General features: G+C 34.8%; 1 protein-coding gene across 12 annotated transcripts in view; it reads right to left on the reverse strand.

Moving 5' to 3' along the window:
* The window catches only part of LOC128901948 (erbin-like), a 153,337-nt gene that overhangs the window by 24,777 nt on the left and 111,440 nt on the right, over window positions 1–17,120 (reverse strand). For 8 of the 12 annotated variants that reach the window (XM_054184140.1, XM_054184142.1, XM_054184148.1 and 5 more), the window contains 13 exons: window positions 16,539–16,602; window positions 14,910–14,984; window positions 13,476–13,620; window positions 12,959–13,031; window positions 11,708–11,837; window positions 11,217–11,332; window positions 10,090–10,159; window positions 8,970–9,069; window positions 6,812–6,933; window positions 6,086–6,256; window positions 5,189–5,371; window positions 2,793–2,910; window positions 109–292 (listed from right to left, as the gene is read on the reverse strand). In XM_054184140.1, the coding sequence (XP_054040115.1) occupies window positions 109–292; window positions 2,793–2,910; window positions 5,189–5,371; window positions 6,086–6,256; window positions 6,812–6,933; window positions 8,970–9,069; window positions 10,090–10,159; window positions 11,217–11,332; window positions 11,708–11,837; window positions 12,959–13,031; window positions 13,476–13,620; window positions 14,910–14,984; window positions 16,539–16,602 (1,551 nt within the window). The remainder of the gene's footprint in view (window positions 1–108; window positions 293–2,792; window positions 2,911–5,188; window positions 5,372–6,085; window positions 6,257–6,811; window positions 6,934–8,969; window positions 9,070–10,089; window positions 10,160–11,216; window positions 11,333–11,707; window positions 11,838–12,958; window positions 13,032–13,475; window positions 13,621–14,909; window positions 14,985–16,538; window positions 16,603–17,120) is intronic. The other 4 variants (XM_054184149.1, XM_054184147.1, XM_054184143.1 and 1 more) reach the window with 2 other exon arrangements.

A 17,120-nucleotide genomic window follows, 5' to 3' on the forward strand; every position in this document is an offset into this window, starting at 1 on the left:
GAACGATAACAGAATCATTAATGAATTCAAGGAATGGACATGTAATATGAAAGATTAAGTAACATTTTTCTATTATATTTGCTCAGTGGTATACAGTATTTTACAAACCTGATCTTGGATAAAACAGCAGCATGTATTTCTTTGTCTGGAGAACAGAGAGAAACATCTTGGCTACTATCAGTATTTAAGGAAACAGAATCTGACATTTGAGAAGGAGAGGAACAGTTGCTGTTATTTTGATTGCTATTGTGGGTAGCTTCATCTGATAAGGAATCAGCATCTTTTGAAACATCTGAAATAAAAAATTGCCAATTTAGTTAAATGGCTATTAAACAGATATGTGTAATGTGTGTATGTTACAGTGTTTAGAAATTGTATCTTGTTCTTCAGTAATACTTATTACTGGAAACTAACATAATAAGCTAACGCCTTTGCAAACTTTGTATAAACTTACAAAAGACTGTTGGCAATAGTTCTTATTTTTAAAATATTTGTCTCAATGTAAACAGCCCTCATCTGGTTAACAAAATCTAACTTGTTGCTTTATTCCAAGTTTCCTTGGCATAAGCTAGTGCACCACATTATGTAATATTTCCCAAAAATATCTATCAAATCATATTCCTGCTTTTGCAATGATTCCAAAGTTTTGAATTACATGAGTCTATTGCCCCTTATGAATAAGTAGTACACTGCTTCACATACAAGATTTTGGAAGTGTACACATTTCCTGCTTTTGAACATTCTGTCATTGTTAAATAGCTATTTATTAGGTCAAACAGTCTGGAAAGACCTAAATCACAGGATGAGCTCTATATAGTTTTATAAATGTAAAAAACAGGAAATAAAAGTGTTCTGCAGAGTTGGACCCAACGCATTCCCATGCTTTGCAGATCACTTAGGATAACATTTTCAGAGTAATTTATGCCTATGCACATTGATTCTTGCATAATGCATGCATACTTACATCCTACATCCATATAAAAATAATTTATCTGTGGGACTTCAAGTCAGCCACTATTTTGACATGGGCAAACATAAGTGTACAAATACATCTAAATTTTTACTTCAAGACACAGTTACAGGTGCCAATAGCATAAATTTTGTGAAACTAATTTCTATCTCCAGAGACAAGAAAGAAGTTTTGACTTAGTACTTTAGCCAGGCATAAAACCACAAATACAGCACTGATAAACATCATTCTTTTCACCTGCATGTGATCCTTGGCAGACTCTTCTTGCTACCTCTGTGTGTTTTTTCTTCATCCTCACTAAATCTTACCCTTTTAAATGCAATGGCCAGAAAAGCCTTTTGTCCTGGAAAGTACTGGACTATGATATCATATGAAGCAAAATACAATTTGCTCTTCAACTGTTAAATTTTGTTTTCTCTGAATCCGAGGTCATTCCTTACTCTTAAGGAAATTGTTACCCAGACTGAAATTATCTTTCAGAGAATATAAAAATTAGTTAACAAAAACAACGTTCTGAAGTTTCCTGTGAGAGGAAAGAAGAAAAAATAAGAGTAAAGTGACTCTGGAGAAAGAGTTGAAGGAGTTCCCACAAGAGAAGTTTATTCTTAAACCTTAGGAAGAGTGCACAGCTTCTCTGAGAAATTTAAACAAGTGATATTGCTGCCAAAAGCAGTAACAGTCTACAAAATCGGGGGGAGGGGGGGTGTCCAAACAGAACCAATTTTCTGTTTTGTAATTTTACTTTTTAGCTGGGCCTCTTCTAACTGACTAAAGTCTGAAATTAACAGCATATTGTGCAGAAAACTGTTCACTCACAGAGTGATAAGACCTGATTATGCCAGGGAATGGTATGCGCAGAGGCTCTTGCTTAGACTTATTGCTATAGCAACCAAGGTCAGCTAACTTCGCTGTTTGCCCCGTTACAGGGTCGGAAGCGGAGAAGCGTAGAGGGGTCCCACCTGCAGGGAGGAGCGGACAGGACAGGTGACCCAAAACTGACCAACAGGGTATTCCATCCCATCTGCCCCGTGCTCAGTATAAAAGCTGAGGGATCAAAGGGTCAGCCTTCTTTCTTCGATGGCAGACGTCCAAGGAGGACCCTGTCTGTTCGTCTGCTTTTGATCCCGATTGGAGCATTCCTGACTCCAGATTCAGAATCCAGCTCCTGTCCATCACTGACTCCAGTCTGGAACTTTCCCTGTGCCTGCTGGTGACGCGATTGTCATCCTGGGAGCTGGATACGGTTTTGTATATATTGTATACTTTCTCTCTCTTTTTTTTAATTTAATTTTATTATTATTTCCTTATTTATTATTATTTTCATTAAAGTAGTTTAGTTCTTTTTCTAAACTCGTAAATCTCCTTATCTCTTCCTCTCCTCTCTTTGGAGTGAGAAGGAGGGAAGGAGCCATCTGTCATTCTGATTGGACAATCCGGCCAAAACCACGACTTGGGGGAGAGAGAATATGGAATATTTCCAAGGTAAATACCACTTTCTGCAATCCTTTTCTTAAGCATATCAAGAGCATGTCCAAGCTAACGGTTCCCCAAAACACAAACATCTCACTTTCCCCTCTGCTTTTAAACTAACGACAAGAATCAAGAAAATTAGGATTTGAATCCAGCTTTCTCTACCACACACTCAAGTATAAGATAATGCAGAATTTTTTTCTGCTTTCATTACTTAACTAGAGAATTGATCACCTATCTTAAACCACAAAAATTTACTGTTACATAGTTCAATTGGAAAAAAACAGGCATTTTGAGTCATGAAATTATCAGAATCACACACCACTTCTATTGTTTTTTTATGGTATCTAACCTTTTTTGTTATTGCCAAGAGCTACCACTTTTGGTTGATTTATGGAGGTTTCTATCAGCGGTGGTCGCATTTCTGCCATTTTCATCTCTTCATCAGAGGAAAGTTCTTCTGAATCCTGCTAAAGGAAAACCAGCTTTATTATGCTGTGTATTTTTTAGAAGTGCTTAAAAGGTTAAGTAAATGCTATCTAAACTGTCACCCACTGAACAATAAAGGGGAAAAAGAAACAAGCAACATAACATAGGCATAACATAGCAACTGAGTAGTGCATTCATAGTGCAAGTCAACTGAATTTAGTAATATTTGCCACTGAATTATCTTTAAGAAGCAGCATAGGCAGACTTGCATTGTCACTGATGAACAGTCAAACCAGTACTAACTTCAACTGCAAGAACCTACTCGGAGTAAGCAGATGCAGCCTCTGTTCCGCCACTGGAGAGAACCTCCAGTTGAGTTCAAGTCAGAAAGTTATCGCTGAATCAATGAACACTCCAGACTGACTAGCTGGGTATTGGTTTTGCAGAAAAGAGCTCAAACTGAAACAGCTATGGAGTAGCATTACCAAGACAATCTTAGAAATGGAGAGCTATGCTGTGAGAAAAGACTGAATGACCTTGGCTTGCCTAGTCTAGCAAAAAAAAAGAGCAAGTGTAGCTTGGGTTGATACCTTTAAGTATACATTGGGGGTAAATTCCAAAAGGAACAGAAGTTATTTATCTTCAAGAACAACAATGGCAGAGGAATAAAGCGATGCTGAATACATTTCATCTTGAAATCACTAGTTCCTAACTATAAGATAGAGCTCAGTACAGTTATGAAAGAGATTAACTGACAAAGGTGTTGCAAGAGCAGCCATGCGACTGATTCAGTATCCTACTGCCTGGACTATATCCCTATCATCTTCAAAAAACAATTGTTTTCAGTAATATTGTGAATGGAAAAAGCCTTCTTTCCTTAAAGTAGAAACTTCTTTCTAGTAAGCATGCTTCCTCTTTCAAATGCCACAGAAATCTATGTCACAGATTGCAAAAATAGTCTGTCAATGTTCACTTTTTCTTACAAGTTTCAGAACATTTAATGTGTAGAACCTACTGGAGCACCACCTTTCACATGATACTAACTACTTGTCCAGTTCTTTGGACTGAAGGAAGGACAAACCTGACTGAGATGTAGCAAACAACATACGATAGGCTTCATTAAAAAAGTCCACCTATTTCTCTGCAATTGGAACAAATCAGCTCTTCACTGCCTCTACAACATTGTCTTTCCCCTTGGACGCAACATACAACAAGTGTAATCAATGTTGAAATGAAAAAAACCCCACAAGTGTATATGTGTTCAAAGTTTAGATACCTGGATTCAACTGCAACAGAGTTAGCAGCAGGTTATTACATGGAAGTAAGGAATTCAGTATCCTGGATCAACTATGCACTGCTGCCTCATTTACTTACTGGCATACAGCCAGCTTCGAAGAATTGCTGTCACTATTGTTCGACAACTAATATGATTTTCTGAAATTATGTATTTAAACTAAAGAAAAATGTCAAACCCAATATTTTCAGAAAGGATGTAGAAACAGGAACGCGTTAGTGGGGAAAGAGCTAGCAATAGCCACAACTGCTTGTCACAAAGCATCTTCAGCAAAAGCATGATATACACATGTTCCACTGCTTACACAACACAGGCAAAAATAAATGCTTTTTTCATAATTTCATGAGCAGGTTTACAGGTTGTGATTGGCAATTGATGAAGCGACAAGTTCCAAAATTTGTTATAAGTCTGAAATGCATTCTAAATAAAAAACAAAGACGTGGTGTTTGTCAGAGATGTACAGAGTTCAGAAGTTAAAACTCTCTGACTCTTTATAAGGAGTAGATACAATTTCAGTCATATTCATGACAGTTCACTAATAAATACAGAGGAATAAATTTTTTTAAACTCGCCTTTTACTTTTCATTCCAAAAGAACGGTCACAGTCACTTAGATATAAAAGTTTTTGATTGCTCCCACTGATCAGATATACTAACATTTTAGTGACAATTATAATCAATTATTTACTGAACAACTGACAATCAAGCAAAAACTGGAAAATCTTATCTAAGTACGAGTCTTTTCACAGTTTGATACTTAGGTCAACTTTTAATTAAGTTTGCTTTTTTTTTCTTTAAATGTATACATCTTTCATTATGAACTTTTTATTAGCTATTTCAACTTTTACTTAATATAGTCTGAAGTGAGGAAAATATTGCATTACAAATCATCTGTACTTACAGCACTTATGGATGGCAATTTTCTATTGTCTACGTTAACAAAAGAATTTTCATCTCAGAGTAACAAATTCAATACACCACCAGCAAAATTCTTTGACTGCTATGATATTCATCGTAATGCCATACCTTGAGCATGTCTTCATGGTTGACAATTGTTTTCGTGTTCTGCAAGGTTTTACCAAGTGCAGTCATCTCCGAATTTGCAGTGCTGTGCTCAGCTTCTGGTTCAGTAGGCTTCTGCACAGAGCTTCCTGATGAATATTGCTTTCTCTCATCTGTTTTGTTCTTTATTGAAGCAATTTCTGAAGTCTACAGGATTAAGAACATTAGCAGAAAAAACATCCTGAAAGGTTTCAGTAACACGTGATAGTTAGAGTTAACATTATATATTTTGGGAAACTATGGAATGGAAAATCTGAGCTTTGAAATGATAAAGTATGAAATGCACCAGGTAGAAATCTGCAGATTACTGAGGTACAGTCCCTACCCTTTGCCAATCAGTTTGACTCTCCTTATTGGGGTCAATTTGTACCATTAAATTTCCAGTTGAATAAAAAAAGGCCAAGAATATCTACAATGAGACATGTTAGCACCAAACAGTAGTCCTATCACGCTACATCAACCTGTTAGCAACTTGCTACAATTGCTTTCCCAGCTTATCATGCAAAACCTTCAGTCATGAGGGCAGCAGCAAGATCCTTAGAGATTATCCTGATTTTCATTGTGAAGCCTGGCGGATAAAGGAGGATCAGAGGATGACAAAGATGCCATCCTCCAGAAAACAAAGAAGCCAGCTTCTTAACACATCCATAGTTTGTGTTTGCCTGAGAATCAAGTCACTTTCCTTGTTCTTAGTGTCAGAGAAAAATTGCTACTGCAAAACAGCGAAGAGGTAAGTTCTGTTCTTTGACATTTTTTCCTGCTAAAGCATTAGTGTTGAGAAAGAAGATAATTAAAAGGAATCAGTGACACTCTAGATCTTTGGAAGTTCTTGCAAAGTCAGAAGAGAATATTATATCTAACCTTTACCCCCGCATCTTTTACAGAAACTGTCTGGCCTTCTCGTTTTGATTCCTTGGCAATATCTTCGGTAGATTCTTCATCTTTTAGCCTATGTACAATTGTCTGGACCGTTTTAACCATATTCTTCAGTTCATCAGGATATGGAGTTGGATATCTCTTCAGGTTGCCTTCCTGCGTAACAAAAAGCAATACTGTTCTGAATTTAATTAAATGCTATAATTAAAGCATCAGTTTTAAAACAGACAATGAATTAGGACAAAACACTCAGCAGAGCAATCCAGGACCTCCACTTTGCTGTTCGAGTCTACCTGGATTAACTCATATTTAAGTTTATAAAACCCAGTAAGATTACAAATAATTTTTTTTTAAAAAAATTGTCCATTTATTGTAAGCAGGAAGAATTATTACAACTGTAATTTACTTAAAGAAAAGTCAGGAATAATCAGTTTCCCCACTATTCTTCCCCACAGCACCATCAGTTCAGTAGTCTCCTAGTTATGCCCTACATTGCCTTACATCAGCTGAAACTTTTCCCCTTGTGCTCCATGATGGGGGGGGGCAGGCAGGAAATGTTTCATCCTGTTAGATACTCTTTAACTAACACCTGAAGACTTGATTTCTTCATCAGAGCGAAATCCACAGCCAGAGTAAGGCTGGGATTCAGGGGTAGGGAGAGGAGAAGAGGGAGCAAAGCCCCAAGTATTAAAAAATAAATTCAGTACTAACCCGAGGCGGTGCCTCTCTCTCATCTTTGTCTTCATCACACTCAAATGCCACCTGAGCACGCTGTTTCCTCTGTTCCTCCCACAAAGATGGATTGAAACTTTCATTATCAGATATGAACATAACTAAAAAATAATAAGAAAAGACTTGTGTAAGAATAGGATACATTATGCAAAATTAAAATCCTCTTTCTCCTTTTCTTGGATGGGACTGACATATTTTTGTATGTATTCTTAAAAGATAAGAGACTAGCAGTACCATAAATTGATGGCTAGCTGCGCTGCTACTGCTTTATGAATTTGGCTGTATTCTCATAATAGTAAAATCCCTAAAATTCATACACAGTCATACACTAGTCTGAACACTTGCAGAACTCTGCTGCAAAGTATTTTTATTAATATAAATGTATAAAAATGAAAATATGTATTTAACATATAAAAAAGTAAATGATACTTAAATGTATATAGCCTGACTTCAGTGAAATGGTCTCATTAAGCACATATAAGAGCATTCACCCGATTTCACTTAATGAAAAAAGGAAGAATAAAGATTACTTACTGAGAAAAACCTGCATTATTACTAATCCTGAAAAAAGAAAAGCACCTAAAACTTAAGGTAAACACATGATTTTGCAGAAGTTATATAAATGATAGGAGCTTTACAAAGTATTACTTGCTAAATTTTACAAGAGGAAAAAATAATAAAATCTTTTGGTTACTCACTGTTTCTTATTCTAGCATGTCTCCATGCCTTGTGTTACATTAGCCAGGTTCTACTTTAGCATGCCAAATAGTTTAATAAATCTGTCGCCAAGACCCCAAAAAACCTATATACTTCACTAGCAATGCCAAGACTGTTCAATATTAACTATATCTTAAATAGAAAAATGCTTAATTACAGGGCTCACCAAGTGCATTGGAATATTTGTTACACTGCATTTATCAGGTAAACTTACAATTTTAACACCTCTGAAAAATACTCTAATAGACTTCACTATCACTGAAACAGTTCCTGGTACAAAAAAATAACTTTCTAAATAATTTAAAGAATTTTAAAATTTAAAAAGATTATCTATTAAACTTTAAACCTTCTGTTTGGAATGACTGCCTCAGAGGGAGGTATTCTGTCAACTTAAGCCAAACAGGCAGCCCTTTCCTCATCTACAGAAAGAAACCTCTCTGCTGGAGTAAAATAAAGTTCAAATGGAGAGAGCTTTCAGGAACTATCTTCAGCTTCCCTGACAATCTCCAAATGATTTTATAATTCTCACATTCTATCAGAGGTATTGCACATGTGTTATCTGCATTAGAAGGAGATAAAAAGTGATGTACAATTTACTGGTTTTGCAGATATTTTTGATTACTCAGTGTACTAGACATTTGTGCCACGTAATAGAAAATGTTACCACTTAGTCAATTTTCAATTATTCCCACTGATACCTATCCCCCAATTTCTGTTAAAGAAGCACAAGCTTTTTCCTTTTGCCCATGGGGGAAGGAAAGTGGAGAAATACAGGGACTTTATTCTTTCCCTAACTCCTGATGTGGTAACTCATGGAATGTTACTTGTTTCCCTAAATATTTCACAAGTGTTCAGAAATAACTTTCTGGTGAGGTCTTAATGTTCTGGGCCTAACCTTTTATAAAACAGTTTGAACTAAATGTGAGCAAAATGGTTTTTTTTCTGGACTGATTTTTTTTCTTCTTTTAAAATAAAATATGGAATGCTATGTACTTTTCAAAAAATATGTACTCAGTAATAGATTAAACACTTTGTCTAACATTTTGTTAAAATAGTTAGTCTGAAGCAGACACCTGGCAAGGAGAATTTCAACCCAAACCATTAAGCTCTGACAGAATGAAACAGGGTGTTACACTGGGAAATAGCAACCATCAGAGAACGTGATCCCACCAGTCCATTCCTCACCTCACTCTCCATACATGCACACATCCAACTGGAACAGTTTCACCTAGAATTTACTAATATGTGGGTCACATTTTTAAGTTACTGTTCTCACTCTTCAGATGTAACTCTTAATCACTTACAAGTTTACTTCAAACTTGTATCTAAGTATTATCTAGTGAAAATCATGTTAGCAGGACTGTCTTCCCATTATTATTTTCAAAAGCGAGCATTCTGACGGTATTTCTGAAATTCTTACCATCCTCAGTCCTTGGTTGCTGGGGGAACATGTAATTAGTAAGCACTGTTTTCTGCGTGTCAGGATCAGTTTCTTTTTGAAGAGGGATAAGTGGTTTAGACTAAGAAGCAAATGAAAGAAGGGTATGTTATGAGAATATATATGTGTAAAAACTAAATGTGACCTACATATCACAGAGCATGCCTGTCCTGTTGCTTTGCAGATTACTCTGCCTTGTATGAAACCATTTCTCCTCTGAATAATTTTCACAAAATGAAGTTATTAACATGTCTGTCTGACTGACGACTGGCTTTGACTGAGAACTGAAACTTAGTAACAGCTGTAAGAGAAGAGCAAACACTGAATATTCTAAGAGTAACTCAGTTTCTTGCTAGGACTTATTACTGTCTCAAAGGAGACTGATCTGGGATACATAGATATATTTTGCCATTTAAAGCTGCGGACGATATATAGAGAAAAATTTTGTACTCCATTTTTTATATTGGCACCAGATTGAATATCCCCCACCCCTTACAAAAAAAGGCAGGGGATTCTTGAAATTACTGTATTGGTAAAAGTACTTTCATTATACTACACCTGAGCCTAGTGGATTTCTGGCAGCACTGTACACTTTAATGCCGTTCAGGAAATCGGCATAGTATAGAGGGCTTCAATATACAGGAAAAAGACAAGCCACAAGCCCATGAGTTGCTTCTCAATAGCTTGAAACTTGGATAGTCACAGAGTTCAAAGGTGGGACAAGAAACCCAGCACAAAAAAAGCTATGCTAAATTTCCCCAATGGTATATCTCTGGAAGAAACAGCATGCTACACATTCAAGTACTACCTTATCAAGCACTACCTTTCCTGTTTAAACAAGCCTGAATTAAGAAAAAAAACCAAAAAAACATCATCTGTTAAATTGCATTTCCTAATGGCACAGAACTTTGCCAGAAATATGAAAGTCTCCAAAGTCAGGTAGGCTCAGTGTTGTTTGTTTTAGGAGAACCAACACAGTATTAATGTCAAGGAAGTATTGATGTATATACATGGTACCACATCTCATTATTTAACAGATGGCTCTGTACTTGTCAATTCCATTAGGAATAAAGTCAACATCATTAATTTTTAAAAACTTAACCTGATTGTCTGATAGCCACATAGCAGTGAGCTGTTGCAGTTTTGTAAAGGTAAACGGCAAATTCTTCAGTCTGTAAATCACAAGAAGAGTTTATGTAAGTACACTTATCAATACTGTTAAGAAATAATGCTGCATTAGCCTGTAAAATGCTTTAAAAAAGACATTTACAGATATAGTTAAATGAATAAACTATTGACAGTTGAAAGGCAACAGCTTTTATTTTAGATTCAAAGCTATACCCGTAATTAAAAAAAAACAAAACACAACACATTTCTGCCCAGTTTAGCAAGCATATAAAAAAAAATGAGACAATGTAACTTGAATTTAACTCAGTTCAGTGACTTGAATACAATTTTGAAGACAATCATTGGCATTGTGTGTAAATCAACTATCCAACTTAAAATCAAGGGTATTTTCATACTTTAATCTGAATCCTCAGGAATTTTATCTTTCAATACACATGCACTCCAATTAAGAAAAAAGTGCTACACCCGAAAAAAAGCACTGTTTTTCCCCAAGAAACATGTATGGGAACAGGGCTGCCCTGGTAAATGAAAGCTGTGGCATTAATGGATAAATCAGGCTATAGATGGAGTACAGAGAAGCTGGATTGGCAGAACAGGACAGAGAACTCATTCATCTCTCCCAGTACATTGAAATTCTACAAATTGGCAATTCCCAAAAGAGAAATGTTTTGTCAATTTTTAATGACCAGCTCTAATAAAACACAACTCTCTTTTCCCTCCCTTCTCCAGCATGCTCAAGTGTTTTACAATATACTGTGATATTGTTTTGTGTCCTCCATATGCAATACAGGAAGCTATTAATTTTTAAGTATGAATATAACCAAACTAATTCCCTAGAAAAATACATGCTAACAATCATCAATGTTTTGAAGCTGTGCTTCAATGCATGTGCTTAAGTCATTAAAATAAATACAGATAAATACATTAAATATATGCATCTCAGTCAGTTTCTAAGCTGTGGGTGAGATAAGGAAAGATAGCATAATATATTCATAACAATACCTCTACTTACATTTGGGGGATAGACATCAGTTACAATACACTATATGCAATGCTATTGCATTTTACACAACTTCTATTTGAATTAATGTATTCACAAACCTATTGTCACTCAGATTGATGACTTTTAATTTCTGCATATCACCCATTTCTTCAGGGAGAAATTCAAGCTTATTGGAATGCAGAAACAACACTGTTAAATGCTTCCAGTTTCCAACCTGAAAAAAAAAAGCAACCACAAACCAAAACGCCCCACCAAAGAATTAATTCATCTTCACAACTCTAAATACAAATTTTTTTACTGTTTTAAAACAATTAGTATTACAGCTATTTCTGCTTGTAAAGTACAATTAGATTTATTCTTACATATTAAATTTTCTTTTAGTTTCAATACACTAGCAACAAATTTCTACTTCTTGCTTAAAAAAAAAATCAGAATTTCTTTATTTGAAAGTTTGTATATTTGTATACACCTGCCTTTAAAAAACATACACACAGAAAATCTACTCAAGAATTATTAACTTATCCAAAAGATGTACAGACTATATAGTTTAAGATACATAAAAGTTTTAGTTTTGTAACTAAATACATACCTCTGATGGCAGCTGCGTTAAAAAGTTATGATCTGCAGCAAATGTCCTTATGTTAGAGAGTTGCCCAACAGACGAAGGCAATGTTTCAATCTCATTGAAACTACAATCCAGTTCTTCTACTGATAATAACCTGAAGAAAAAAAAAAAAGAGGAAAAAGAAAAAAGAATTACTCCTCTATAGAGGTTAATTCATTCAACATTAATTGAATACTTTAAGTTTAAATGAAGTTAATACCACTACCAATTACAAATCTCAAAGTATTAAATGAAAAATAAAACTTTGAAACCCAAGGGAATTCAAATTCAAGAGAAATCCTTTACTAATTGCCTAAATTGTGTTTGGATTTTGGGGTTGTTTTTTTGTTTGTTGGTTGGTGGGTTGCTTTTTGGTTTTGCTTTTTAAAATCTCCTTTACACTGGTCCTCATAAGAGAGCTTTCAGTAAAAACACGAGGGTCAGCAACATCAAATGTTTGTGTACTACATGAAAACGTGCTAGTGCAAGGCACTGAAAACAAAGTGGGACAGATCATAGCCAAACAGGAGTTGAGTGCAGTTTCTGAACAAGAAAAGAATTTAAAGAGTTAGAGACAGTGAACCTAAGACTTTGGCAGCAAAGAAGTGTTTTGTAAATTCTGACAACAAAACATAATCTAATCTAAGTTAATTATAATAAAACAGAAATTGGAACAAATACCCTTAATTTGTATAGCACTTAATTCTGAACCAATTATTTTTGCTGTCATTTGCGAGTTTTAAATTAAATTGCTGAACACTAAATTATACATTAAAAAAATCCTGCTGATTAACAGGTGAAAATTCTCCTTATAATATATATATAAAAAAAAATAAATGTGTGTGTTCAGATGCACTTCTTACAAGCTTTTTGATACTGGTTCAATCATTTGCAATATTTACCACAGCTATGTTACAGCCAAAAAAACCCCCACTTTCAGACAGCTGACTGCCTTTTTAAACATCTTGTTTTCTTTCACATTCAATTTTTCTTTTAGAATTTGGTGGCTGAATTAATGAGCGAGGAACATAGGTCTTTTGATATTAAACAATACATAAAGAACATATATGCTGTGAACTAGAAGTAAGGTATGAAAGCACTTGCTTTCAATTTTAAGACATCAATATATAGAAAAAATTAAAACAAGTAGGTGTAAAAACATTCAAAAGAGGAGCCACTGTTACAGAACAGTGTGCAGAAAGGCAATGCAACCTTTTATTCAGGTGAAATACCTACCCTCCTATGGAGTCTGGCAAATAAATTAATTGGTTTTCATCAATTTTAAGTGTTGTTACCTTCTTCAGGGAACCTGTAGTAAAACGAACAAGTAAATCAAAAAGGACATTTGAGTTCATTAAATTTGGTTTAATTTTAAATTAAGGGGGAAAAAAACCCTATAGGCAAGCAACCACATCTTCTGCATTCCCTGGCATGCCTATGGTGCTATATATCTACTAAGGAAATAATCAGACAAGCTTACAGAACTTGCTTGCCAGCTTACCATGGTCCAGCCATAGGGGGGGATCTTTTTACTCTGTTACAGTCAACAAACTGTATACAAACTACTGTATAAAGTCAAGAATGCTCCAAAACAAATATAAATGTTATTATTCAGCTACACTTTACAGCTTTATCCAAACCAGGAACTTTAAATCAATTGAAACTTAGATCTAAAATGCCATTTGTCTATTTTCAAGTGTTCTGTGTCCAAACTATAAGCTTTTAAGAACATGAATTAACTGAAAATACAAACCAATAGACTCTGGCAGTTGCTGAAGTGAATTACTGGATAACAGTAGGTCTTGTAGGCTTTCACAACCTGAAATACCTTCTTCAACTACTTCAATGTTGTTTTTAGAAACATCCAAGTAGGTCAGTTGTTTCAAAGTTCCTACGAACTAAAAGCAAGAGAAAATAAAGCATTCTAGGAAGTGCAAGTTCAAAACAAAAAAAAAAGCCAGCAGATTTGACAACAAACTGTCTCTAAAGTGTAATGCCACAAGAAAAGAGAAAACCTATTTATATATCCAAACTTTATAATAAAATATTTTGTGCAAATACACACAGTTGATGTTTTTCCACACACACAGACACACCACAGTTATTCTGCAGGTGTCTCTAAAGTCAGTCTGCTGTAAATTCAACTGTTTGAACAGTTATCGTGAATCAAGTGACAAACTTTAGAACACACTTCAGAGCGCTGTACACAATGTAACATAAGGACATAATTAAGGCTCCAGTAAAGTCTTTTAATGCTTATTTTTGCCCTTTTGTGTAAAACTGCATCCTACTTAACCTCAAAACCAACAGCAATGAATCCCTACTTATACTAAACTGAAAAAACAAGCCAAAATATAAGCTTACATTACATTTCCATATGAACCAAGAATAAGCTTAAAGATTTGTGCACACTACTCTACTAAAATCTTCACAGAGAAGATGCAGTCACTTTCACAAATACAGTTTTACTTTTACTGTAGAGTAGAAAGGTTTAATACATCCACTCAACTCTTCTTCAAAGAAGAATTAGCTGAAGTGAGGAAAGACAGTAGACAAGACTACTGATCAGGCAAGAAACCCTCACATCAGAAGATTGCTAGTGATTTTAAGTCTGAAAACAGACCAGCTGTTTCCCAAATTTCAAATACTAGTTCACTCAATCAAACACAGTTTCATGAGTGCTGCAATAATAGGTCATCCTGGACCTCATGTAATTCTAAGAGATGTCTGGAAAACTTGGTTTTAGTCAACAGAACATTTTCTCAGGAACTGGCTATACTCTGTGTATACACAGCAAAAAATTCTTTACAGTCATTATTTGTTTTACAGCCATGACCAGTAAAAATTCACACAACATATTTATCCCGTAAATTCCTACTTGCTGTCTAACACAAAATAATTCCTTTTTGGAAGGACCAGTCAACCCTAAATTTCATCAAGGATTTGATGTAGGATTTTTACTCCTTTCCTAAATTGGAACATAATTTTTAGATGAGAGGATTATAACTTTCAATGAAAGAAAAAGCTGTGTACCCAACTCTTGTGATCAGTGACAATTTCTAAGTAGCCTAGTCAAGCATTTAAGTGGCATTTAGCCTTTTGACTTAAGTAACATATATGATAGCTGACAAAGAAAATACCACTGTAAATTAAAATACTAAATGTTTAACACAGTAAAAGGATTTACCCCTGGAATAAGTGTTAGTCTATTACCATCCATCCAAAATTCCTTTAACCCACTCAATTGTTCAAGTACTTCAGGCTGTAAAGGAAACAGGTTTTTTTAAAACTTCATACAAAAATAGTGAAAGGCAAAACCAACTTCAGTGATTCATCTATTGCAACTTTAAGTAATGTTTTATAGCTGTTATATACACTGTTTCATTAACTCTCTTTTAAAAATTTAAATACATATTACACATACAAAAATCTTTTAAGAACTTGATTACAGCACTAAATAATCCTTACAGAAAGTGTTAATTTTTTTATACAGAAAGTATTATTTTTCAACCGGAGCACACAATAAATAAACTTATGTGTATAATTCCCCCCTCACTGAGGTCTAAACCCCCTTAAATTCCATCAACTCAGAAGAGCTGTTTTTCAAAAACCACTGAAGTTTTGTGTTTTTTGGTAAACATACAAGTTCGGTTAAATGCAGAACTCAATTTTGTTATATTGTAAGTATACAGTATTCCTGCATAAAATTGCAGTCCTGGCTCACAATAATTAATTTTCCAAGAGAAAATCTTAAATGAAGACTGCCTTTTAGACATATCTTTACCCAAAAAGCAGTTTCAAACCTTTCTGTGCTTTTACCAAAAGATCTTAATGAAGTAAGTTACCAATAGTTGACTCTTCTAGATAAAAGGCTGGTAGAGATGAAGCAATCTGCCAAAAATATACCCAAACAGGGAATTTTACAGCCTATACTTAGTTCCTGGCTGTTATGGCTTAATGTGGGCCTGAGCATGTTAGTTTAAGGCTCCCACATGAATATCTACAGTGTAATGAGAATATGGCAATAACAGGAACAGCTAGAAGTGTAATACTAAAGAACAATTCCTTAAATACGCTCCCCTATCTGCCAAACCATACAGCTAGGCAAGTGTTCAGCTCTACATGATCTGTGGCTAATGAAGTAACCTACTGGTAGCACACAGAAGCTTGACTTTGTTATACAGCGTGTCAGTATATTCTGCTATACTTCTATTTCAATTCCCTTATACAGGAAAGTACTTGTATAAGCAGAGGGATGTTAATTGATTGTAAGTGGAAGATGCATTTGACTGACATCATTAAGAGGAAACAAGCTGATCCATGTTGAAGGAAAAATCTGAGCACTTCAACTGTAAATACTATTTTGAATAATATTCAAACTTATAATTAATATAGTTTCCTTTGTATCTAAATAGTTTGTACACACTAATAAAAGTAGGTTACGCACAGCTTATACAGAACTTGCAACATTAAATACAAGATGACCAATAAATAAGTGCTTAGAATTTATTATAAGTCAAATGATTATGTTTATAATTCAAACACATATTACCATTAACTTTTTTTACCAGTGATGTAGCCACACTATACCACAGTGTTTTATTTTCAAATTGAGGAAGAACACATACTCATATTCATAAGAATATGCACATAATTTTTATAACAGGCTCTATAAAGTAGTATAAGGTATACATAATATTTGCTCAATAGCAAAACTCTTAAAGCTGATACTTACATTTTCATATTGATTAAAATAGATTAAAGGATAAAGAGAATTATAAGAGATACAAAGCCTTGTTACTTAGGCAAAACTCACCACTTCTGTGAATTCATTACTTCCTAAGTCCAGTCTCTCCAGCTGAGTCAGTCTGGACATGGTTCTGCACAGGAAGGGAATTAGATTTAAGAAAATACCAGTTAAATCCAATCTTCCTGTATTCATACAAATATATTATTTTAATCAGTATTAAGTAGTGATGCTGTTCTGTTACTGGACTGATATCTAAATAAGGTCAAATTTTCACACGCTGTTCAACTAGGCACACATTAATGATCATGCTGACTGTGACTGTCACACAAAGTACACTGCAATTCATCTACAAATTAGTTTACAAAAACTAAAGACCACTACAGTCATCCTTATGATAAAGAATAACTCTGAAGTTACTCTTCTTTTGAGTGCGTTTCACCTACAGTCATTTGAATGCTTTTCACCTCCAGTCATAATCAGCTTTCTCAGTAGCCACAAGCTGATTAACTACATGTTTTCCTCCCAAAGAAAGACCATAAAAGACCACTGTTGAATCACAGTAACCACCAACACCTTTCTCCCTCTCCAGGCTGCTGACAAAGTTGCTTCCAATGATATGGTCTGGAATCCTAATTATTCCTCTAGTCC

This window comes from Rissa tridactyla, chromosome W (genome assembly GCF_028500815.1).
Source record: "Rissa tridactyla isolate bRisTri1 chromosome W, bRisTri1.patW.cur.20221130, whole genome shotgun sequence".
Taxonomy (NCBI): domain Eukaryota; kingdom Metazoa; phylum Chordata; class Aves; order Charadriiformes; family Laridae; genus Rissa; species Rissa tridactyla.